We start from the raw sequence: 26023 nt of genomic DNA on the forward strand, positions 1-26023 counted from the left end.
TTCAAAATAGAGAAGGCAGCAGATGGATTGAGAAACTGTGGAGGGGACCTGAGAGGTGTGGAAGATGGACTGCAGCAAATGTCAGCTCAAGTGCTACATAGCTAATGAGGAGGGTCAGTTGGCCGGGAACTGAGCTGGGCGCTTAGGAGAAGGGGAAGAGGATGGTTTACAGAGCATTTGCTGAAGCTTAGAGGTTGCACTTCTTTTGTCCTGGTTGCAGTTTTCCTGTTGTCTTACCAAGAGAATTGATGGGGACTGGGGGAAGAAAGGAAAGAAGCAGAGGCAGAGGCAAGGAATGAAAGAAACCTCCATGAGACTAAGAGAGGCACAGGCAAATACTGGCATGAATAATAAGCTAAATGACTGATGAGATGACAACTGATTTCATGGATAGCAGAACCCCATGATTTCCAGCAGTTCATTCTTGTGTGGATTTTCTTATGTCTAATACTGTGGTTCCACATTGCCTTCAGCCTGTTCTTTCACAAAGTACACAGACATTCAGCTGTTTTCTGTCAAATTGTGTTGAAAGTGGCCAGCAGCTTCAGAGGTGGTAAGCACAGAATGAGATGAGAATCGAATGGCAGACAAGCAGTATGATATTTTAAGCTTAATTTCTTCAGGAAATCAGACTAATTCTTTAAAAGAGAGAATGAGAAGTTAACTTTCTAAGTGAGCACAAAGGATTTAGCCATGCTGTTCTGTTTCCTGTTAATGGATGACTTAGATCAATTTTTTCTGATGACAGGCATGCTTTACAGGTTGGTATGGCTTGGCGTTGTTGTAGTCGGGGTCTGACATTGGTTTTAAAGCAGTAGTTGGCCTATGATGAAGTGACTCAGCCTCCAGGTATGCAAGAAGGGTAATTCTAAAAAATGGGGAGAAATTCAGAATGAGTCTTCCTAAACACTTTGTTGATATTTTTACCGCGTAATAAATAACAGCATCCAAAAGCACGATAATACCAGGATTTAGAATTCATCTCAGGAAAGTAGCTGACTTCAAACTTAGAATATGTTGGGTAATGAGGGTCAATAGAAATGTGTGCTTTCGTACTAGATAGAAATGCAACTGATTAATAGCTTTTCAGACTCATATGTGGGAGAGAAGGAGGAGGAATAATTTTGTGATGTGTAGGCCGAAGAAAACTTAAGGTCATGTTATGCAAGAGCCTATTAGAGAAAATGGCCATAGATGGGTTCTTCTAACTTTATACAAAAAAAAAAAAAAAAGCCAACAGCACTGCAGGGTAAAAAGTGGCCCTGTATTTATGGCCTGATGCTTCATTTCAGAGAGAATCAGGTACATAATGTTACAGTCAATAAAGCTGGAATTCAAGTAGAGCAACTCTCACTTCCATTGCTTTTTGCAGGCAGTCTGTTCCTGGGTCAAACCTGAACCCTTCCCTGTTCTCTAAATACAAATACACTTACCTGCCGTGGAGAACTGAAGCATTCTTAACTGAACTAGTTGTGGTGAACCAGTTTAACTACCCACAGCCCATCCAGACTTGTCAGCCTGAGGTCTTAAGCACCCATACCTTTGAGCGAGACAGGCAGTCCTGACTGAAGTTTCATCCAGAGCCTTTTAATAAAGCTGGTGAAGTAGATACAAACTCCCTTTGCAAATGGCTGGTAGTGGTGAATATTTTTTTTTGGAGCCCATTGCTCCCACAGTAGAGCCAAATAACTAGAACGTGTCATTTGCTGTGGCACAAAGTCATACATTTTAGCTTAAGAAGCTGATGAAAATAGATAAAGTTGTCAGGCTAACCGTGCTGAGAGGATGTCTTTTATTCTGTCAGTTAAGTTGTGGGGGCAGCAATTTCTAATGTGTGCATGTTGACAAACTGCAGAGAGGAATAATGTGTTCAAATGCTTTTGGGAGGGGAATTCTACCTATGCCCTAGGAATATACCTGTAGTACTATTACAGCTTAGTTTATGCATGGTAATTTCTGAAGCTGCTGTAATTCGGGCAGATTTGTTCAGGACAAAAGCCTGTGATCTGCTTTAGCCTTTGTTTCATATCCTAAGTTGTTTGTGTTCACTACATTTTAAACTATTTACACAGATGTTTTCAATGCCAGAGATATTACAAACCACTACTTTAGGCACCCGCTTTTTTATATCCCAGCTTTTGTTGTTAAGCAAAGTCAAAATATTTCCCATATTATAAATAACTGCTAGCTTTTCTGTCAGTCATTTATGATCATTTTCCATGGAGATGCAAAGTTGACTGCAAACTGTTTGGGACCTCCAGTTGCCATTAGTTGGTTAATATCAGCTGACCCATTTCATCACAGCCTAGAACATATGTTTGAGAAAACTCTTCTCTTTTTTTCAAATCAACTCTTAGAGTAACAGACTTTGTCACCAGCCAGGTAGCTCCCGGTAAATTCTGTAGGAATTTATATTGTAAATTCCAATAAGAAACCTTTTAAGCCTACAGAATTTTGACCAGAGTAGCTGTTTTGGACCATCCAGAAATAAATACCTGTCTGAAGCAATTCTTCCTGAAGTTTCTGTGGTTGTAGTGAAAAAGATGGTGGCTCATACTGGTTGCACATCTGTGTGGTCTACATGCTGCCAACAGGATCTGGAGAGCTGCAGACTGCGTCTGGACCCTGAGATGGACCGGCACAGGTATGAAAGAAAGATCAGCTTTGCTGGGGTCCTGGATGAAAATGAAGATTCAAAGGATTCCCTGCACAGCAGCAGCCACACCCTCAAATCTGAGGCTGGCTTCGAGGAGAAAAAAGGTTTGTTGGCACAACAAAGCTTTTGTATTCTCGGGGCTTGTGAAGTGGTGCTTGATTTTATGTTTTCATTTGCATAGACTGTGTTAAAAAGCAGGGGGCCATGGAGTCACGTGGCTTTGAATCATTTCTGAGACGCTTCTGGCCTTCAGGTTTCAATATAACAAATGTGAGAAGCAAAGATCTGAAATTTTATAAAACACTGCTATGACTGAAACCAAGTAAGAGCATTGCAAGTTTTCTAAAAAGGAGGATCCCTTATTTGAAAATAATTCAGTGGAATGCTGTTAGAAGCATCATTATTTGATTCACTTTAAAAATAAAGATCAAAGGTGTTTTTGTTTCTTATTCTGATTACATTTTCTTATTATTTATTTTGGGAAAACCACAGATAGGAGAGAAGATTGGGATCTTTCTGTGAAAATCTGTACTGGTTTGGAAGTCATGGCATCTCACAGAATTAGTGGGTGATCGCTTGGTCTCTTAAATTCTTTGCTACCACATGACAAACACACACTTATGTGGCTTTTGATGGCTAGCAGGTTAATGTTACCAACATACTGTATACTGTACAAGCAAACCTCAAGCTCACTGTGTTTGCTGAGAACAGCAGATTGTTTCCATTTTTAAGCCATCTCATGCAAAACTCACATACTATCTGATGGTACAAGTGTTGCAATACAATATACAGTCATTGTTCATATTTGCAATTAGAGGCTAAACTGCCAGATAGTTAGTTACCTGTACATGATTCTCCCTCTAACATGTTTTCTAGAACTGTTTAAATCTTGTGTTGTAATAGCCGTATGAAGGTACAGATGTTTGAATGATAATTTTAATGATTGCTTAAAAAGGATAAATGTTTTATGATTGTTTGAAAAGAATGAATTCTGTGGCTGGTTATCCTCCAGGAACTGTAATGTGTATTGATGATTCAGAGGAGTTTTTATTGACTTCAGAGTGCTTTGGATAAAGTCTGTGTTGTCTTCAGCTTTGACCCTGCCCCAATTACTGGAGAAAGTATTAGAAACATTTCCAAAATTCATGTGGCGTAAAACTGCTTCCAAATTTGTGTGTCAGATGGGACGGTTACTTCTGTGAAGACAGCTAGGTGTCCACTTAAGAAAGGTCAAGTGGATTAAATTCACACTCAACCTAATGTTTTGTACTCTTGGCATATTTGCAGCTCAGAGTAGCAAACAGCCCTATGATCTGTCTCATGGTCTAAGATCAGTGAGATGTCTCCAGCTATTTAGATGAGGAAAAGTTCCTTCGTTCATTCTTTCTTTCTTTGAAGATAGCTATTAACTACCACTTTTCAGCCTCTCAGGCAGCAATCCCATCCACTGGGGCATCACCTGAGTGGAAGAAAGCCTACAAGCGTGTGGTGCTGGAAAATTTTAACTGTCCTGTTCTTAGAGACAGTGCTGACTGAGGTGTACCTCCACGTGTTAATGTGCTGCAGGCATAATGCAGACTTGAGTTATTTTTGCAAAGACAGTATTAACTTTCTGCATCCTTGACTCTGTTTAACTCATTTTCCCTGCAGTTTTAGTTGTTTGTTTGTTTTTATCCCATTCTCCCTTCTTCATAGTCTGTCACTTAGTATTCCTTTACTAAAGCTGCTTGTTTACTACATTTTAGAGATGGGCAAAGTGACTGTAGTAAGAAGGCTGACTCCTAAATATATAGTAGCAAAAAAATGAGTTTGAAGTGTTTTGGAATCTAAGTAAATGCAAGATAATGTTTTAGGTAAAAATTACAATAATTACATTATTTTCTCTGGCCACAGCATATTCATCAGGGGATCTACCTGGGCCAAACACAACAGATGCAGAGGCATCTTCCGTAATTTACTCTTTCCTAGACAAGAAAATGTTGTTGTGTGACTGTAACTAAATTTTTCTTGCCTGCAGTGGCAGGTCTCTTTATCTCAACCTATTTGATGAGTACTAATCTGTTTCCTTTCATTTCTTTCTGAGTGTTAAAAACTTTGCTGTCATTGTTCACCCCAGGCGTGGCTTAACAGCTATCCAAAAGCTTCGGGTTTACTGTCTAGAATCTGCTCCAGGTAGGTCTGAAATATAGACACTAAAGCTAGGTAGATGCAGGCTCTCAGAGGATCATACATACTATTTGGGTGCTAACATGGGATTCTACAAACTTCGTGAAATAACAATTACAAGACCTAAAATAGTTTGGCTTTCGGGTGAACTGAGCAGCTGTATAGAGGTTGATCTGAGCAGAATCCTACCAGTAGTGATTGCTAAAGAACTCAGCATGGCAACTTGGAGGGAGTTTCTCAGATCACTTGGCAGTGATTTGCCCAGCTGGTTCATGAGGACTGAGGAGTATCTCAAAAACCTATCCAGCTTTCTTCAGCCAGGGTGTTAGTCACTGGAAGTGGAGTGGGAATTGGGTTCAGGAGGAATTAGGGGCATTCCCAGGAGTAAAGGTGCGTTTGACTTATCCAGAAGCCTAAATGCAATTCTATTGAAATACTATCTTACCCATGATATCCAAAAAGCCTGTTCATTCTCAACAAGATGCCAAAAGGTGATCAATCACGCATGGCCTTGCCTGATTAGATCTGCAGTGAAATGACTGGGTGTTGCAACATTTGGACTGACATGCTGCCATGTACTGCCTTTGAACTAAGAGGAGAATGAAAGTGCAAACGGTTGGTGCTTTGAACATTGAACCATTTCATGTCTGTGCTCATCAAAAATGCAGAGTGTCAATGGATGTTGTTAATGCCTGAAAGCTGCTGATTTGTCTGAAGGAGAGGATCTACGTGCTCCCGTTTCCTCTAAAGCATTCTAATGATGAAGAGTAACATGCAGAGAAATGGATTTATGCAAATCTTACTTCAAAGAAGTCATGTGTGCCAGCCTCATGAAGCAGACTACCCTTCTGCAGTAACACGTGCTGTATGAATAAATAGTTGATCCTACTGCAGAGCTCAGTGGGGTTTACAGAACCCAGGCCTACAAGAAAATAGGTTTGTCCATGGTGCCTTGTTCATGATTGGGATTCAGCCATCTATCCCTAGCAAGAGGTGATTCTGCACTAATGAAAACCCCAGAAGCTGACAAAGGAAACTGCAATTTACATCCATTGGGTGGTTTCTGTTTCCTGGCAGGAGTTGATTCAAAGTGGTGTGAATCGTAGTTTTTCCTTGTCCACTTTTTGGGTTTCTGTTAGAGCAGCTGACTCTACTTGCTGGTGGTTGAAGAAGGGCTAATTCCAAATACAGACAAGGCCTGAGGTGAGGTACCAGGTCTCCAGGGAAAGAGGTGCAGAACACATTTCCGTAAAGCATCTTTACTGCCTGATTGACAGAGCTGCATTGGCGGTGGCTTTGGAGGGAGCCTCTGGCCCCACATTCCTTGGGAGAAGAAAAGATGCTGCAATACAGGCTGGCAGCAGAGGGTTGGGTGGGAGGGGCGGGCCAGGATATATTTCTTTTTTTAAATGGGGAAAAATTAAGGGGAAAAAAGTCCTCTTTTATTCTTTTAATACAGTTCCCAGCAGGAGGATCAGGATAGGAGGCTCCCGCTTGCTCCAGATTAAAGGAACCCGCAGTTTCCGGGTGAAGAAGGGGGGTTCCCTTTCCAGCATTCGCCGGGCCGGCAGCCTAAAGAGCACCAAGTTATCACGGCAGGACTCAGAGTCTGAGAATGAGGAGCTGCAGCTGTCCCACAGCAGGGACACTGTCACTGATATAGGTAACTTAGACGAGTGGGTGGAAAGGGAGGGGACGAATAGTCAGGACCTAAACTCTTGATGTTATTGCAGCAGAGCTAGAAATGACGAGACCCCCACCCCAACAGGCTAGAAAAAAAACTAGAGTCCTCTTCATGGTCTGCCTGAAGTAGGGCCTGGGAAGAACATGGTTCAAATCCTGCCTCTGGTGCCCTGGGTGCAGCATCAGCTCCGTGCACAGGTTGTCCATTTAGAGCGGTGTGTTAGAGCATGAACTCTTGGAATGCTGGTGTCTGCCAGCTGGATGCATGCTGGCTTTAGGGGAGCACATGCATGTGTGTATATGCACATACACACACCCCTAAATCAGACGATATAATGAATACCTGCGGTCATATGCATATATGATATTGTCTGTATTAACGGATAGGATATATATATGTACGCACATGGGCTTCGCGTTCTGTGTAGCACATGGTATCATAGGCATGTCGTACGACATGTAATATATATGTTACTATATGTAGAACATGTGCGTGCTACATATTGTATTTCTACATATTGGCATATACATATATTTTTACAGTTTACAGATGCCTTCTTAGTCTTCAAAAGATGGATCCCAATATATTTATGTTATGGAAACCAAATGTGCATCCTATCAGAAGAAATCTCTGTCCCAGTTGAACTAAGGGGGCTCCCTCTGCTAGGGGTGTTAATCAGAAACTAAGGTTTGGGTACATTTGGAGGAGAAGTAACTTCCCAAGCTTTATAGTCATTTTTATGTTGACCAAAAGATGTTTGTTAGGTAAACGTGGGGAATGGGATTGCCTGTTCTGTAGTCATGGGCAAGTGAAAGTTCACTTAACAAGAAGATAGAAAGGATTAACCAGAGTTCATCCCCAGTATTGTTAGTATTATAGGAGGTCCATAGGTAATGAAATAGCTGCAGGAAACAGAGGGATTGGTGCAGTTCCCACATGAATCTCTCCCTTGCCTGAGTTCTTTAGAACTAGTGTGCTAGAATCAGGATTTTTTTCCCCTTTCATCCCCGTAACGTTAGCAGTTTCCATGGGCACTTAGCAGTTATGTGGCCCACCGGCACTTCCAGTTGGATGCCACTTCTGGTTGGATTTTTGTTGGTATTTTTAAACACAGAGCCCAGTCAATGCAGATCACTACACCAACCATTTGCAGCATCTGAATGGTGCAAAGAATTTCTTCCTGATATTTGTTTGCCTTCTCCCCTTCCATTAAAGAAAAAAGTGGGGAGGTAGCAGTGTTTGCTGCTGACAAGATGGCCTGTCAGTCTGAATGGTTCTTGTAATTGTCAAGCCAGCATGATACCAGGACTGGGGAGGGGTGTCCAAACACAGTTTTTCCATTGTGGCATATTCTGTGTACTGTGGTCTGTTTCCACAAGGCTGGCCTGGCTTACAAGTGCTGTCCCCTAGGCTTTAAGCACACAGGGAGCAATAAAAACAACCACCTTTGGGTATTTTTCTTTTGAAGAAGGGAGCCCCTGGAGCGCAAGCGAACCTAGCATTGAGCCAGAGGTGCTGAGCAGCACAGGCACGGAGGAGAACTATCATCGGAACATGTCGTGGCTGCATGTAAGTATGTGTTGCTGGCTGTGCTCTCAAGGCTGGCGTTTTCGGTAGGAAACCTTTGTGCCGGCAATAACCAGCAACCAAACAACAGATCACAATCTGTGCTTTCTCTATGTAGCATCAAGGATCTCAAGTGTAAGTAAGCTGTGACCTTTGCAGAATTGGCTGTTTGCCATTTCTAAAAGACTAAAAGCAATAAGTTTCTTTCTTGCTACCTCTGTCCATTTCATATATTCAGTTTGTAATGGAAAAGGGGCTATTTCTCACTAGGTGAGGTACTAACAGGCCAACTCGTGTTCTTACCTTGCCATCAGAGTGGTTCCAAAGAGAGCTTATCAATATGGTGATAGGTGCTTTATATGTATAAGTATATGGTGTGGCAAGTGAGAAATAGCCATGCCACTTCAGCTGAAAAAATCCATCAGCTCAGTATCTTATCTGCATCCTGGCTGGGACTGGGCAGTAACAGAAAGGTCTATAGCATGACCTGGGCTCCCAGCTTCTGGAAAGAAGGTATTTTAGAAGCTACTTGAGCTGGAGATTCTGTTGTGACCACTGTGTTTACTAGCTACAGAAGACTTTTCATTGGGGAGCTTGTCTCACCCCTTTTTCCAATCAGTTTACATATTTTTGTGTCCATTAAATCTAATGGCAATGATTTTAGTTATACGTCTTATGGGGAAAAATGCCTACTTCAGGAATTTTTTATTTGATTCCATTGATGCCTTCTACCGCCACATCTAACCCAGCAGGGCCTTGAGTAATTTTGACTATCTGTCATGCAGGTAGCGTGGGCAAATCTAAACGTTCAGTCCACAGCCAAGCCAACTATACAAATCTGTTGCCTCACAACGGACCCACTGTGATGGTGCAGTACAGTCTTCACAGAGAAGCTGGATTGACTCCCTGTGCACACGCTAATTGTGTCTTGCATGTGTGTGCGAGGACTGATTCCTCCCAGAATTTCCTTTTGACTTCTGAATTGCCTTTCCTGAGGGAAAGACAGCTGCCAAGAATGAGTCAATATCCTCCTCTTTCCCCCGGGTATTTCACACAGCCTGCTCTCAGCTGCCCTATTACTCCAGGATGTGGACAAGAACAGGCTTAATCCAGTACTGTGTTGTCAGAAGCAGTTCTTGATAGCTGTAATTTTTAGAAGAGGGTGGCAGGGCAGGGAACTTGAATGTCCTGTTTTCCAAGCCAGTACTTGAATCCCTGGACTGTTTCCCTGCTTCTCTGTCACTACGCTAATGCTATTGGTAATAATTACATTTCTACTGGAAATTCCAGTGAACTAATCTGAGTATGTAGACATGAACGTGTACACTCCAAGATGAATTACTAGAGGATAAAGTCATCTCCCTGCCTAGCAGCTTAGGATACGACATGGTGCCTCTCAAAGTGGGGGGATGTATGGACTCAGAAATATGAGGCATAAACTGAATGGAACTTGAGCTGTTTTTCTCACTTTGTGTGGTTAGCCTGCATATGAGAAAGGAAGATTTGAAAAATCACCTCTTCAAGTTAATGCCATGCAAGTACCAATATTGCATGAGAACTTTATTTTTTTATTTTTAATGGAAAGTTGTGGGTAGATGGTAACTAAAATTGCAGCAAAACAAAAAGCTTTACTTTACAATCATGAGGAAACCACTCAAAAGGATCACTGGATCTTGTTGCTTCTGTGCATGCACCAGTATTTCTTCTATGGCAGCCCCAAGTATGAAGTCCTCGCGCTGTGTCAGTGTGCTGAAAATACAAGTTATAGCAGCGTACCAGAGGCTAGATAGAAGGCTATACAGTGCTGATCAGATTTACCGTTCACGGATTGATACAACACTAGTCGCTTGAGTTATTCCTGATTGACCCCAAAATAATGTGATGCCAGAACAGGCTGGCAAAGACAAGAATCATACATATGCCACTCAGATTTATCCTAAATTAAGCTCCTGACTTTCCAAAAGCCTAAATATTTGAGAGTGGAGAGTGATGCGGCTGTCTTACTTGAGAGAGCAGGGAGACTGCAGCGGCACAAACAATAAATGCATGGAAAATGTGGGGTAGCCTCTTTCTGTTAGTTCTGGGTATTTCCACACTAGATTATGGGATGAAGAGGAAGGTTCATAAAGGCCAGTTATGACCTACAATGTGAACAGCTTACAGATGCCAGGGGGGAAAAAAAAGAAAACCCAGGGGGTTTTCCTCAGAGTGCTTCAAAGTGGCTGGTTTTATGTGTGACATGAAGACCTGTGTACAGGTCTTTAACAGCTGAGTGCGCTCACTCAAGTGTAGACTTACCCAAGGTTGCTTTTAATTAATTAGCTTAGGGACTAATAGTTGTGTTGCTGCAGCAAAGCAGGGTTCAGTATAGCTAAATGCCCAAATATTTATTCTTAGATGGGTTTTGCAGCTCCCTCCTGCCATATGGCACCACCACAAGAAATAGTAACTGAGACAGCTAACATAAAGCTAGGCTGGATGGGCCTACCTGAGCACAGCAAGGGAAGCATACAGTAACCACTGGTGCAACTTATTCCTGATTGAGAGCATACTGAGACATTTCATTTCCTTTTCATTGAAGGAAACTAACTGGTGAACTTGCTGGGTTTGCAGATTTGACGATGATTGAGTAGTTGACAATTTCTAGTCTAAGCCCTCATCTTAGAGTGGTGATACAACAGCTTTTCTGAAGAGAATTGAAGAGAACATTGTTTTCCTCAACCTTAATCTTGCTACTAGCCAAATATACATATCTACACGAGCTCTGTCTCTTTGTCTGCTTTGTTAACGCTGATATTTAGTTAGCTGTGCCCAGTCAGTTTGTGAACTACTTGCAAGTATGGAGCTCAGCACAGACAGGCTTAACTTTTCAAAAGGCTGTGTTGAGCTTTTTGCCTCCCTCGCTAGGTTGTGGAAGTCAGTTTGACTATCCCCATCACTAGCTGTGCAGTTCTCTGTGTAACTCTCCTTTCTATAGGTAACTGTCCTCTTTTATTCCTTTCAAGGTTATGATACTATTATGCAATCAGCAAAGTTTCATATGTACCCACATTGACTACTGTCACCCACACTGCTACCTCCATCACAGCCGGTCCTGTGCTCGCCTTGTCCGCGCCATCAAACTCCTGTATGGAGACACAGTGGACTCTCTCCGAGAAAACAGCACGTTGAACAGTGCTGCAAGAGGCAAAAAGCAAAAGGAAGTGAGTAGTTGGAAAAAGCAGACTGTTTTTGTGGTTTTATTTATTTATTTATTTATTAATTTTTCTGGACAGGGCATAATTACCTTCAAGGACTGCATAATGCATTCAGACAGAGTACTTTCATGACAAAATGAACACAGCACTTTCCTAAACCCAGTCCTGCTTAAAAAACTGTTGAGTCATTTAGCCCTATGGAAAGAATGTAATCTGTGTTGTTTAGGAAGAATGTTGGTTGCTGATCACCCTCTGGAGTCTAGTCCCTTTTTTTCTTGTTCCTTCTTGTCTGTTAATAAGAATCATTCTTGAAATTCTTGTAAAATCTTGCATAACTTTTCTTTTAGGTCTGAACTCTCAGATCGGTTCCAAGAGTTGCATTCATTAGTCTTTAATGTTATGCTGTTGTTAGTGACACACTTTTAATGATCAGTTCTGCAAGATAAACAAGATCATGCCCTTTTTGCCATAGGAGTGATGCCTGTGTCCACAGTGTTCCACTGTGTCTTCAGTGGAAATAGATTTGTGCTTTCAGTAAAATGCCCACAGAGGTACCAAATGAATAATGTTAATGTCTGGTAAATACTTTCATAGTCTTGACTGCAGAAGACAGATGACAATTATTCTGAGAACCTGTAATGGTAGAGTCATCCAACTGCTTAGCAGTAACATTGAAAGCAAAAGTGTTCAGGAAACTCTCATCAAGATTTCAGTTGGGTAAAGAGGCTATCATCCATATAAGTGGATGTAGGAGTTATGAGGCAAGTTTAAAATATTTCTTTATCAACCAGCAGATTGTTTGTTTCCTGCCAAGTTAGAATCTGAAGGGTATCTTTATGGAGCAAAGCACAGAGCAGATGAAACAAGAGATAATAGTTCTGCTTTCCTGGAAAGAGTTACCCCATATATTCCCTCTGGCACAGAAAAAGCAGTGTATCAATTAGGTATTAAGGAGGAGAGACAGTTGCTTTCTCCAAAGAAAGCAGGCTTGCGATGAGCAGCTGGCAGCATTCATGAAAGGTAGCAAAAGAACACTGTGTTACTACTGTGTATTGTTTCATCTCCAGCTTTGAATTGCAAAGCAGTGTTTTATATGTTTCATCATCCTTCAAACCGTCATGGCCATTAAGCAACAGCAAGGAAAAAAGAGTTTGGGAGGCAATAAGGTTTCCTCCAAATACATGTCCTGTGTTTGTACAGACCTCGCTGCAGAAGAGCGATCGATCACATTAGTATCTTACATAACTGTAGGCCTCCTCTGTTCCTCGTGCTCTGGTATACCTGAAGTGCTGTTATTTTCTGACTGCCTAGGTCCTGTTTCCAGTTATCTGGGTTCCAGAGGAACCTCTCTCAGTTTGCAGTATGAAAGGTTGGAGGTAGCTGCACTATGCAGATCTGGCTGTGTGTTCCATGGGGCTTGTGAGCCCCTTGATAAATGGGAGACCCTGTTTTAATCAACAGACCACCAGCTTGAGGAGAAAAGTCTATGGAAACCTGCCATTCTGGGAAAGGTCCCTGGTATTGTGAATCATGAACACTAACAGGATCTGTCCTTGTCACTGTCATTGGCAATCTGCTAGGGACGTCTCTCAGGCTGGCATGAGCTCAAGTCTCGAAGCGAGTTGTCACATGCTTTCTGAGGAGCAAGAAAAGATAAGCGTAGCTAAGAGGAATTTTGAAGTTGTATACAGCAAACGGCTGAGTTGGATTTTTTGGGGGAAGCTGTGGACTTTGTACCTCTTAGAGCTAAAAGTGCTGTTCACCTAAAATACTTGGTTGTGCCACCTGTGAAGATTACACAAAGCATATTCACATTCATGATTTGGTTCACAGGCTACTGCTTTAAGCTTTTATTGGGAAAAGTGCTGTTAAAAAGAGAAGAAAATGGGACGAGATATACTATCTCATTCACTGATACCAGGCATGTTGCTAGCACTAGAGAAGGCTTTGTACTGCACCTCTGGTACTGGGCAGCTTCTAGCATGTGGAAATTTCTTTTATCTGTGATTTCCCTTTCTAAATTTTGGGAAATCAAAATGTGAACTCGACTTTCTTTTTTGTTTTTTCCTTTCAGTGCTCAGACAAGTCATGCCTCAGAACTCCCTCTCTAAAAAAGAGAGTGATTGATATCAACTTGGAAGGGAAGAAGGACTCTGGAATGTTAAAATATATCAGGCACCAGGTACTGACTGGGCCATATGCTGGTTGGGGAGATTGCTACATAAATGTCAGGTCAAACTGCAACAGGAAGGAAAATATGTATGGATCTTAAAGCCTGTGTGAAGGAAAGAACTGTCGTTGCTGAATATTGATTAATTCAGCCCTGCATGTTTTCCCCAGCTGAGTAATGCTAAATTTAAGCCTCTTGAGGTAACTCCTGTCAAAAAAAAGTCCTTTAAACTTGTAGCTCCATTAAATGGTAATCAGCATCTCTGGCTTCCCATGGAGATAAGTGCATCAAGATTGGGGATACAAAAAATAAAAATGAATCCGCAAATATGTTTAGAAACAACCTGCCAGTGTATAGCAGTAGTTTCCTATGTTCTTTCTTGTTCCATGTTCCTGAAGAAGCAACGGGCTGTTCACAGGCCTTTTCTTGGTTGTCTGTGGGATTTTCATGGGTATATATCACTGTTTGTGCATCACCTTGGAAGAGTTTTGCTTTCTTTATGTCCTCTTTATCCATGCTTTGGTGACATACGTAACTAGCAACAGACATGAAACTAGCTTGCAAACACTGCTGTTTTAGTGTAGGCTAAAAGCAACATTTTTCTGTGGAACATTATCTGAAATGACTGAAACTAGAAGCGATCAATGAGTAATGTGCAGTCCAAAACTAGGGTGTTTTTTTTGTTTGTTTGTTTGTGTTTTTTTTTTTTTTTTTAATTTTACTGAGTGTATTGTTCACTGGGGATAGATTATACAGCTCAGCTGTAAGGCACAGCTTTTTTTTTTTTTTTTCTCCCCCCCAAGGTAATGAGCCTCTCCCCTGCACCTTTGTCACTGCTAATCAAAGCAGCTCCTATCCTCACAGAAGAGATGTATGGGGACATCCAGCCTGCAGCATGGGAGCTCCTTCTCAGTGTGGATGAGCACATGGCTGGAGCAGCAGGTAAGGGAACCAAATCAGTGTGGCTAGTCAGAAAGATCAACTCACAGCAGGTCACAGGGCCTTGCAAGACAGCTTTCTAGTGGAGGAGGTCTTAATGACACCAAGGGTTTCCTGATGGCTGTTTGGTTTTCATAGACCATGTGCTTTTGTGATCTGTATAAAAGAGGTGGTCAGAAGGAAGACCATCTGCACAGCCCTGGTTGTGGTCGATGATAAGAGAAATAAAATTGGTGATTTGTGTTTCTAGGGTTTCTAGGCAGAGGAAACACAGTGATATAATCTGACCAGAATTTACTGAAGTATTTGGTATGTTGCCTCGTGGAAATTGTTAGTACCATTTGAGAGCTGATGCAAAAACCGGGAAATGGAATGGAAGTGGAACTGTCATAGCTACTTCTGTTGTGCTGAAAGAAAAATTCTCCTGTTGCATGGAAACAGCAGTGTTTCTTAATAGTTGTATGGTATGGTATTTAAATTTTACATTCCCACTTGGTATTAGATTGTGCAGATATTTGCTGATGGCACATAATTGAGAGGCATCTTTAAGACTGAAGAATATCAGAATATCACATACCTGGGAGTGTGTTACCTTGGAAAAGGAACCCCAAAAAGGGGATGAAATCTCTTACTACAAAATGTAAGACTGTCCATACAAACTAGCAGTGAATTTTCTGTTATGAGTTTGGATCTTTTCCCGTGGAACTGATAGACATGCAGAGGAGTTCAGAGTGTGTATCAGTTGGCCACAGGATGACTGTGAGTTACCAAGCAGAATTCAGATGTGGAAGCAATAAATGCAGTCAGGATGTGTTAGAAGAGGTATTGTGTTGGAGATAAAAAGTATTGATGCTGTTGTAAAGCATATCCTACAATTACCTAGAGCACAGCACATTTGGGCACAATTCCAGTCGCTGAAGAAAAAGACATTTGCATGGACAGGTACAATGAAAGACTGTGAGGACAGGAGGAAGAATGAAGAATCTGTATGATAAGGATATTTATTTAATTGATTGAGGTGAAGACTGAGAGGCAATACTCTTGCTTTCCATAAATACAGTAGACCTGGCAAGGAGGAAAAAATGTTTAAGCCATGGTAGCATAAAGATGAGTATGACTTCTTCCAGCTGGAAGACAAGATTTCTAACCACCGGGAAAGAGAGCAAATACACTCAGGTTTAATAGTTTGTGAAAGAAAGTAGATGATGTGACTCATGAGGTCCCTTCTAGTTTTATTGTCCTGTCCAAATACTCTTAGCCAATGTATGCTAATGTCGGATGTTCAGAGATCATGGGCCACAACCCTAGAAACAGTGAACGTGGCTCAGATGCAAGAAACATATTTCTTAAACAAACCACAAATTAAAGCAATCAAATTCATATCTAAGCCAACCTCCCACAAATTTCAAATTTTACCTTTCTCTTCCCCCAGCACCCACCCAAGCGAATAGCTTAAATACTGCCATCTTCCCCACATTTGTACACCTAAGGGAGCCATCACAGATGTTTTTACAGTGGAGATTAAATTATGGGTATTTTTATCAAAAGCTGCTGGCCATGCAAGACCTTTAAAGTGTTCTCAGACTTCTCTGCTTTCTCCCTCACACTTCCATCTAGCTTACCAGTCCTTCATTTTCCACAGGCAGCAGTAAATTCTGCCCTGAAGTCCATTGTTTGAATCTGCATTCAATGCTCTTCATCAGTTCTGGTTTCTTCACTTTCTATCTGCTCCTCCAGTACACAGTGCACTTCTTCAGCCCATGGGCCTTCTCTGTGCTCTTCCCTTTCCCTTTGTGTTTTCCAGGTGTATTGGGTCTGGCTGGGATGGAGTTAGCTTTCCTCATTACAGCCCGTATAGTGCTGTGCCTTGCATTTGTGGCTAGAACAGTGCTGATGACAGACAAATTTTGCCTACTGTTGAGCAGTGCTCTCACAGTACCAAGGCTGTCTCTCCAACCCTCTGCCTCCAACAAAGTCACCAACCAAGCTGGGGGCGGTCAAAAGGCTGGGAGGGGACATACCCAGGACAGCTGACATAAACTGACCAAAAGGTCTGTTATTCCATACCATTTGATGTTGTGCTCAGCAGTAAAAGCTAGAAGAAGGGAGTAGGAGGCAGGGGACATTCATTATGAAGGCATTTGTTTTCTGAAGCAACAGCTATGCATACTGAGGCCCTGCTTCCCAGAAAGTGGCTGGACATCACCTGCTTACAGGGAGTAGAGAATAAATCTTTTTTTTTCTTTTTGCTACCACATGCAGCCTTTATTTTTCTCTCATTAAGGGGCTTTTATCTCAGTGAGAGACCAGACAAAGCTAACCCACTACAGTCCTCTTTAGTGCCTCAGACGCCCACCAAGCTATGCTCTCACTCCCCCTCTTCAGCAAGGCAAGGGGAGAAAATAACAGTGAAAAAAAAATGAGGGTCAAGATAAGGATGGAGTTTGCTTAGCAGTTACTGTCACAGGCAGAACAAACTTGCATTACGGAATATTAATTTATTTTACTGCCATTTAGTAACAGGTTAGGATACCGAGAACTGAAAACACCTTCTCCCCATGTCCCCCTTCTTTCCAGGCTCATCTTCACTCCTGATTCTTCTACATCCTCCTCCTCCCTGAACAGTGCAGGGGGATGGGGAATTGGGTTGATGTCAGTTCATAACTTTGCCGCTCCTTCCTCCTCACGCTCTTCCCCTGCTCCAGCATGGGGTCCCTCCCATGGGCTACAGTCCTTCATGAGCTGCCCCAGCATGGGTCCTTCCCACGGGCTGCAGTTCTTCAAGAACTGCCCCAGGACGGGTGTGTACCACAAGGTGCGGTCCTTCAGGAACGGACTGCTCCAGCATGGGCTCCTCTCCGCAGGCTGCAGGGGGGCAGCCTGCATCACTATGGTTTTCTCCTTGGGTTGCAGGGGGAACTTTTGCTCTGATGCCTGGAGCACTCCTTCACTTGATCTTGGGGTCTGCAGGGTTGTTTTTCTCCTGTTTTTTTCTCAATCCTCTCTTTTGCAGCTGCTGCACAGCGTTTTTTGCCCTCTTAAATACATTTTCACAGGGGCTCAACCGGCTCATGAGCTCAGCTTTGGCCAGCAGCAGCTCCATCTGGGAGCCGGCTGGAACTGTCTCTGTCCAACATAGGAGCAGCCCCTGGTCTCTTCTCAAAGAGACCACTCTGCAGCCGCCCCGCTACCAATGCCTCACCATGGCCCAATACACGGGGCCAAATGTGCAAACAGGAATAGAGAGGAGCAAAATAAAGAGAAACAAGCTGCCTGAGGCTGCACTCCTTCCCCCCCCCCCCCCCCCCTTCGGCTCCTTTCTGGAGGAATAATTTTGACTATTCTTTTTCCTGTATCAAAACCTTACTCGGGCTCACAGAGAAGGTAATAAAGCTTTGCTGCTCTTTCTGAGGAGTGCTAGCTGGTTGCTCCTCCAATACAGCCTGTTAGATACATCTTGCTCCTTTTCCCCTTCCTGAAGGGAGGATTAAAATCCATTTGAGAGTCTGTAGGTAGCTATACTGTTAGCAAGAGTGATTTCAGCCCCAGCATAAATCAGTCATCAAGGGCGGACCTGAACACTCACAACATTGCTATCCCCAAGCTGGGTAAAAGAAACTCCCGTGTTACTGGACAACAGCACCATCTACTGACCCCATTCCAGGATGTATTTCTTTTCTGGGGGTGTGGAAAGCTTTCAGCATGAGCTCACACTTTCACATCAGCCCTACTAAGACCCGACATAGATGCAGTTAAAACAGTGAAGAGCGGAACGTTCTCTGAGGTGGTGAAACGGGAGGGGCCCTGCAGATTTGGAGAATGATGCTGGAGCAGAACCGGGAGCCTCAGCAGTGCAAGGCAGGACCTAAGCAGTCAAAGAGCAGCTGTGTTCTGCACGTGTTCTGACTGCCTCCCATTAGCACAGCTCTCATGCCTTGCACCTTCTGAATAAGTGGTGAGGCAAACAAGATGGCAGATGTCCTCTTTCTGCTATGGAGAGGAGCTGTCACCAAATCTAGACAAATTGCCTCCAGTCTTTCTGTGGTAAGCTAGTGGTCAAAGAAGCCGTGGGCGCTGACACCCACAAAACTCCCACAGCAGCACTGTTCCTTTGATTCCTGTTCAGTGCCCCTGAGGTACACATCTAAATTAATTGGCCTCCACAGGGCTGGAGTTGGACTATGTCTGTTTATATTCAAATATGCTCCAATGAAGCAACTATGGGCCAGTTCAACTTCTGTTGTGCTGTCTTCCATTGTGATCTTGTCCTTTGCTTCCCAATATATAGCAACTCAATTTTGTCTTTGAGCAGATTGCAGTCATTGCATGGTGCCTAGGTAGATAAGAACCGTTCTTTTTGTTTTTATCCCATGAAAATAGACAAGTGAGTCTTCTGTTGGGCCACTGCCTCCTGCGCTGAGGGAAAGGCTGAACTGTTAAACCAGCCTTTGCTAATCATCACAGAAGGCACTCGGAAATAAAATTTTAGACAGCCAAACTGAATTAGTCCTGCTATTCAAGAGATGCTTCTTACTTTAAACCACTCATGGCTGAGATGTTAGTGAGAAGAGCAACGCTGTATTTTATTTTAAAAGCAGATTTGACAGAACCTTTTTAAAGCATTGCACATATAATGCTGCATGGCTCCAAAAGGTAGAATCACACATGCTTGGTTTCATGAAGCAGTACAATTTTTGCTAAGCCTGGTAGACTGCTGATCTTATTTTTGGAGCCAAAGTTTCTTTCTGTTGGGAGTTTATACAGCTGCAATTTTTCCTGCCAGATAAACACAGTAATAAGCAAAACAGATGATCAGATGTTCTCTCCCTGCAGCTGCCATGTTCCTGCTGTGTGCTGTGAAAGTGCCAGAGGCTGTTTCTGACATGCTGATGTCCGAATTTCATCACCCAGAGACAGTGCAAAGACTGAATGCCATTCTGAAATTTCACACACTCTGGAGGTTTAGATATCAAGTCTGGCCAAGGATGGAAGAAGGAGCACAACAGATCTTTAAGGTAGATAGGACACATGAAACACAATGTTGCCATGTGTGGCTTGTCTTCTGGGGTAGACGTGTTGTGACATGCTGCCATGAAATTGCCTCAAAATCAGTTTAGAGAAAGAAATCATCATGTAAGTCACACCAGAGGGGGAGATGATGTGTAGAACTCCTGTTTAAAAATGGGAGAAGCATAATGGGGTCAAGATAAACACCAGAGAAAGAAAGAAATCTGTCTGTCGTAGTCTTACGTTGTAGTGAAATGCAGAGTTGGGAATAAATTGCGTTGGTAATTAATGTCTTGGGTACTTGTGCTCGTATTTAATTAGCACTACAGACATTAATATTAGAATGCTGTCATACAAAATGTCTTTTATGGATTTGTTTAGATTCCTCCTCCAAGTATAAACTTCACTTTGCCTTCCCCCGTCCTGGGGATGCCATCTGTGCCAATGTTTGATCCCCCCTGGGTTCCTCAGTGCAGCGGGAGTGTGCAAGACCCTATAAACGAAGACCAGTCGGTAAGCAGAGATATCTGGGACCCCCAGACATAAGCAGATCTGTGTCCCCCAATATAAGGACAGGAACTTACTGGAGCAGGTCCAGAGGAGGCCACAAGGATGCTCAGATGGCTGGAGCACCTCTCCTAGGAAGACAGGCTGGGAGAGTTGGGGTTGTTCAGCTTGGAGAAAAGAATGCTCCAGTGAGACCTTATAGCAGTCTTCCAGTATCTACAGGGGGCCTACAGGAAAGCAGGAGAGGGACTATTTGTCAGGGAGTGTAGTGACAGGACAGGGAGTAATGGCTTTTAGTTAAAAGAGGGGAGATAAAGGTTACACATCAAGAAATTCTTTGCTATGAAGGTGGTGAGGCACTGGCCCAGGTTGCCCAGAGAAGCTGTGGATGCCCCATCCCTGGCAGTGCTCAAGGCCAGGCTGGATGGGGCTTTGAGGAGCCTGTTCTAGTGGGAGGTGTCGCTGCCCCTTGCAGCAGGCTGGAACTGGATGATCTTTAAGGTCCCTTCCAACCCAAACCCTTCTATGATTCTATATCATGAGGGTGAGTATTGCTGTTTCTCAGTAAGGGCATGGAGGGAACTAAAACCAAAAGATGTGGCCTAAACTCTGAGTTTTCTTGTCATCCTCTGCTGGGGAAAATCTAGTCAGTACACTGTCCATATAGGGCATGGGACATCCTGTATGAGCATAAGGCTTTTCTGTCTGTTTGTTCAATGGGGCACTCTACTGTATAACACGTGCCTGTGAGAGACAGTAAGTCAGATCTTAGGAGCAGACAGCTGTTATGTCCCCAAAGAATTAGTTCACTTGAAATGTCTGACAGTTTCCTATGTGCCAATTTGTGCAGTTCCTCGTGGGAGAAGTCAGCACCAAGGCTTGTTATAGACATAGCTCCTGGTGCAACTAGAACTATTTTGATTTGTATTTGCAAACTGAGTTGCTGAATGTCACTGAGGACCTTAGTGAAAAACCTAGGATGTGTGCATCTTAACCAACAGCTTCAGGCTGTGCTGCTTCTCTTTTCTTCCTGACAGAAGTCCTTTTCAGCCAGAGCAGTGTCACGTTCCCATCAGCGAGCAGAGCACATCTTAAAAAACCTGCAGCAGGAGGAAGAGAAGAAACGTCTGGGTCGGGAAGCCAGTCTCATCACTGCCATCCCAATCACTCAGGAGGCCTGCTATGAGCCAACCTGCACACCGAGCTCAGAGCAGGAAGAAGAAGGTGTGCTCCAGGGCCAGGAAAAGCCTTCCAGGAACCAGGGAGCATCTGCCACCAACATACAGCACTGCTTAGGGATGTAACATCCAGGAAAAGCAGTCAGTGGTGCTAGGAAAGTCCCTGCTTTGGTGTGCTCACCACCTCAGAGCATGAGCAAGTACTACCACAGTTTAATACCTCTGTAAAGGTGGTGAGCAGCCACACTCATTTGTTGAAGAGTCTAAGTGACTGAGAAAAAATCATAACTAAAAATAAGTGCAAAAAAAAACCCACAAAACCTGAGATATATTGAACACTCACTGTGTCCCAAGCCCCGCTTACCCCTTTCCCCCTCAGCCAGCATCAGTGTAACTTCAGAGCTCTTAATATATCAAAGCTTCCAGCATTTTGGGAGGTCTGATTTTAGTGCAATGAGAATATGGGACAAAAAGAATGAAAATTTTCTTTCTTAACTTTAACCCTTTGATAATTAAAGGATGGGAGTATTTGGCAGTATTCGTCTTAAGACACATAGCTTAGGACAGACTGAATTGCCTCCAGAATTTTCTCTCTTTATGGTATCTAGAGGGGAGGGTCTAGATGACCAGCTCAAACTCATGACTAAAATTTCAGATGGTTAAAGTTACATGGCTTGAGTTGTGCCCTGAAAACTTAGTCTATGGGTGAGGATTTTCATTGGTTCAAGCTAACAGAGCACAAAGATTTTATTGAAGTCATTACAAGGCATATGCAATTAGGTAATTACGCTGGTGTCTGGATCTAAACATGCATTGGAAAGTATGTGAGCAGAATTCCCAATTCTTAGGAAAAACTAAGCACCACCAACCATGGTGGATAATAGGGTGTAGACAAAGAGAAGCATAGAGCCACCTCAGTTAAAATGTGACTCACCAAAGCACTGAACACTCCTATGGAGCAATATTCAGCTGTTTCTCAAAGCATGAGCAAATTGCCTACCCGCTCTTTATAGATCTGAAATTGTTCCGAGTGTTACCTGAGTTCAATTGTCAATGTTCCAGTTTGGTTGCAAGTGCTCTCCTTCAGAAAGCTCCCTAAAGTCTGTCAGTTAGACCTGGATTGACATTTCCCATTCTCTTTGTCAGTAGAAGAAGTTGCCAACCTGGCCTCCCGCCGTCTCTCTGTGAGTCCTTCCTGCACCTCCAGTACATCTCATAGGAACTATTCCTTCCGCCGTGGCTCTGTCTGGTCAGTGCGCTCAGCAGTCAGTGCAGAAGGTGGGTTGACCACTTTGGAGTATACTTTCCTAGGATTTCACTTATTGGAAGCCTTTCCTGCTAACCTTTAAAGCTGATGGCATTTTCTTTTGCTGAATGTATTCTCAGGCTTGAACTCTTTATAATAAATTACTGCCATGCATTATTTTATTCATTCTTCCTGTCATAATGTTTACACTGAGTCATGCCTCGGAGACCACTGTGGCCAAAAAATGGTAATGAAATGAGATTTCATAAAAAAGAAAAGGTAATGTCTAGAAGAAAAGAAATATAAATTAGAAAAGATAATATTGACAATGAAAATTCTTGATCAAGAAGTTGACTGGAGACGCTTTTTCTTCTTGGAAATAACAGTAAAGCTTCTGTGCTTGCAGAGTGACCAGGCAGCCTATCATTTTGTTCTGTTTGTTCACCACCTAACATAGATTTTTATCTGACCTGCCTGTGCAGTGTCACAGCTTATTCATGGACACTTACCTTCTACTCTTCTTACTACTCCAGATGAAGAACACACTACAGAGCATACTCCGAACCATCACGTGCCACAACCACCTCAGGCTGTGTTTCCAGCATGCATCTGTGCAGCAGTGCTCCCCATTGTCCATCTGATGGAAGACGGAGAAGTCCGGGAGGATGGGGTAGCTGGTACTGACCTAGATTACACTTCAAGTGATTCTTGCTTAGGAGTGGCAGAACCTGCCAGCACTTAAAATATTTTCATTTGTTAGGTGCCATAACTAAAGTGGGAACAGGTATAATACAACCTTGTATTTGCTCATAGTTCATGTTTCCTAGTAGTAGTATGTTATGAGTATATATATTTGTTACAAAGCTTATGAATAACCTTTTCAATCCTCACAAACTAGTTGCAAATGGGTGGACAACAGAAATGTGATCTTGTAGGCTCTTTCTTCTTTGCTCTGGGTTTCAAATGATATTTGCTGTCTTTTGGGACCCTAAAAAAGCTCCCAGTTCAAGAAGGATGTTGGGAAGCTGGAAAAGATCTAGCAAGGGGATACCAGGACAGTAAGAGGCCTAAAACAGGTGTTCTGTGAGGAGTGATTGTGGAAGCTGGGCTTGTTTTGTGTGATAAAAAGGAAACAAACAGAGGAACTCTACCACACAGGTTGCAGCTTGGGAGGTTCAAGATGCAAATTAGGAAAGAACTTGTCTACCAGGAGCATAGTGCAGTCTCCATGGAATCTCCATCCCTCTCCTTCCACAGCAGCTATCAAGCCTTGGCTAGACAAAGCTGTGGTTGACATAATCTGGTGTCAGTGACAGTCTTGCTCCAAGCAGGGCTTGGACTAGAGACGTCCCGAAGCCTATTCCCACCAGTATTTCTTTGATCCTATGACAAGTGGAAATCCAGCTATAAACAGTTCTAACATTTTGTTTATGGTCTGTGATGTATTTGTAAAGTAATAAGAGGTTCTTCTGTATTTGTTTCTCTTAAATGGTTATAGATGGTGGACTGTTGCTCTTCCTTTCTCATCACTTGTCATGATGGCTGATTGCACACTTAACTTTCTGTCACATTCTTTATTCAGTTTTGGGTGGGTGTAGCCAGTCACCTAAATAATATGTCATTTTGTGACAAAGAACTGAGCACTGAAAACAAAACAATGAATAATTCTCTGCTGTTGTTAATCTTCACAGGGCTACGATTAATTACACTTTGGGGAGTTGATCATCAACATAATCCCCTGCCGACTATCTAATACTGTCCGTTAATACCAGATAAAGTCACTCAGTGAATCACCATGAGGTGGCGTTTCCATGAATGAAGAAAAGTATATGATCATTTTTTTTTAATTGACATATTTGCCCATATGGAGTTGTAAATCCAAGCAGTTATTTCTTTATTATTTTTCTGACTACAGTGCTGAAGTGATTCCTATCCTATCACCAGAATTTAGGGAAGGCAGCGATAGGACAAGAGGCAACGCCCAGAAACTGGAACGCAGGAAGTTCCACACAAACATGCATAAGAACTTCTTTACAGTGTAAAAGAATTTCTCCTTCTCTGGAGAAATTCAGGACCTGCCTGGATGCTTTCCTGCTCAACCTACTGTAGGGAATCTGCTTCTAGCAGGGGGTTGGACTTGATGATCTCCAGAGGTCCCTTCCAACCCCTACGATTCTGTTATTGACTTTTGCTTCAAATGACTGCAGTGGTGAACAGGAATCCTAGTGCCTCAAAGTAGCTCCTGTGTGTTTCAGTACAAAAATGCTAATTGTAGTAGAAGGTCAGGAACATTTGCATCTAAGTGCACTATTTCAAGGCTTTTCTAAGGGAGAGAGTTCTGACCATGTTTTCTTTCTGTTTTACAGTAAGTGCTGTTGCTCAGCAGGTCCTGTGGAACTGCTTAATTGAAGACCCCTCTACAGTCCTGCGCCATTTCCTTGAGAAGCTCACAATAAGCAACCGACAGGTAAACTCCTCTTCTCTCCATTGGGCTTGTGTATTGCTTAGAGCGGGGGAGAACAGCTGCAAGCAAAATCCCTCTGTGGGTAGTGTCTGGAGAAGAACATCTGCAATTGTAATGTGCCTCAAAGTCTTTTAGGCCATATCATCAGTTGGCTTCAGGCACTGTCCACTGATGTAAATGGGACACACAGGTCATTTACCCCTGCTAAGGATGTGACTTGCTCTAAGCCTAGCCTTGAACAGATGCTTAGTGAAGCACAACCCTTTCTATCAAAAACAGGCCATATTACCTCCACCCATGCAATCCTGTTCAGTTTTTTCTCAAAGGTCTCGTGGCCTTGTCTCTCTGTCTGTCCTTGGCTGACAGTGAAACTCTTCTCCTTCTACCCGCCTTCCTCCCCACCTTAAGAAATTAATTAGTCTGCATTACAGAAAGCAGCTTCTAGAAGAAGGAATGTTAGATTCTGCCCCGATCTCCTACCCAGCAACCACAGTTACTGAGTTGAGCTGTGCTAGATTTCGCAGTGTCTCAGCAAGATTATCTAGGCAGCCATTTGTTGTGGTAAGCAAGGATTAACATTATTACAGGGATGGAAGTGCAGAATCAGGATGCTGCAGTCAGGACAAACGGCAGTAGGAGGTATTGGCCTCTCTCCAATGAAAAATAAGGATGTTGACCTGAGTGCTGTGCCCTGGGTCTTATTTTGGGAAATGTAGGAACAGTCACAAGCATAGAGTACCACTTCACGCACCAACAGACAGAGCTGAACAAAGGGATGCAGAAAAATGGGAGATAACAAAGCTGGGGAAGACAAGTGGAGAAATCCGTTTTCCATTTTGTGATGGAAAGAAAACATTTGCTCTTCTTTTAGGATGAGCTGATGTATATGTTAAGGAAGCTTTTGTTGAACATTGGGGATTTTCCTGCACAGACATCTCATATCCTCTTTAACTATTTGGTGAGTAGCTTGTGAGTCAACTGTGCAGCTCATAATCTCACCACTATCTGCATGTGTCATAAGAAGTTAATGTCACAATCTGCAAAGAAATAAATACTCTGTGTCTTTTCATTTATGGTTCATATCTGCTTCTGGCTGTAGATGCAAAATACCAGGCTTACATCAGCTTTTTATTCCTTATAGGAAGAGGAAGAGGAACCTTTTACTTTTTATTAAACCGCTAGACTTCCTGTCGTGAATTTCTGAGTTGAATCGTAGATGATGAGTTGTAAACCAATAGGAGGG

General features: G+C 42.8%; 1 protein-coding gene and 1 long non-coding RNA gene across 3 annotated transcripts in view; one reads left to right on the plus strand and one right to left on the minus strand.

Moving 5' to 3' along the window:
• The window catches only part of UNC80 (unc-80 homolog, NALCN channel complex subunit), a 130484-nt gene that overhangs the window by 57890 nt on the left and 46571 nt on the right, over positions 1 to 26023 (plus strand). The window contains exons 26-38 of one of the 2 annotated variants that reach the window (XM_035565879.2): positions 2595 to 2760; positions 6282 to 6485; positions 7975 to 8075; positions 11078 to 11275; positions 13344 to 13451; positions 14243 to 14381; positions 19212 to 19393; positions 19767 to 19898; positions 20930 to 21116; positions 22217 to 22348; positions 22850 to 22993; positions 24683 to 24783; positions 25652 to 25738. In XM_035565879.2, coding sequence (XP_035421772.1) covers positions 2595 to 2760; positions 6282 to 6485; positions 7975 to 8075; positions 11078 to 11275; positions 13344 to 13451; positions 14243 to 14381; positions 19212 to 19393; positions 19767 to 19898; positions 20930 to 21116; positions 22217 to 22348; positions 22850 to 22993; positions 24683 to 24783; positions 25652 to 25738 — 1881 coding nt within the window. The remainder of the gene's footprint in view (positions 1 to 2594; positions 2761 to 6281; positions 6486 to 7974; positions 8076 to 11077; positions 11276 to 13343; positions 13452 to 14242; positions 14382 to 19211; positions 19394 to 19766; positions 19899 to 20929; positions 21117 to 22216; positions 22349 to 22849; positions 22994 to 24682; positions 24784 to 25651; positions 25739 to 26023) is intronic. The other variant, XM_035565888.2, reaches the window with a different exon arrangement.
• Positions 9707 to 11408, minus strand: LOC126913339 (uncharacterized). Its single transcript, XR_007708460.1, has 3 exons — positions 11359 to 11408; positions 11123 to 11249; positions 9707 to 9821 (listed from the first exon to the last, which is right to left on the minus strand). It is a non-coding gene; the product is annotated as an uncharacterized LOC126913339 (long non-coding RNA).

Source organism: Cygnus atratus, chromosome 6, assembly GCF_013377495.2.
Source record: "Cygnus atratus isolate AKBS03 ecotype Queensland, Australia chromosome 6, CAtr_DNAZoo_HiC_assembly, whole genome shotgun sequence".
NCBI lineage: Eukaryota > Metazoa > Chordata > Aves > Anseriformes > Anatidae > Cygnus > Cygnus atratus.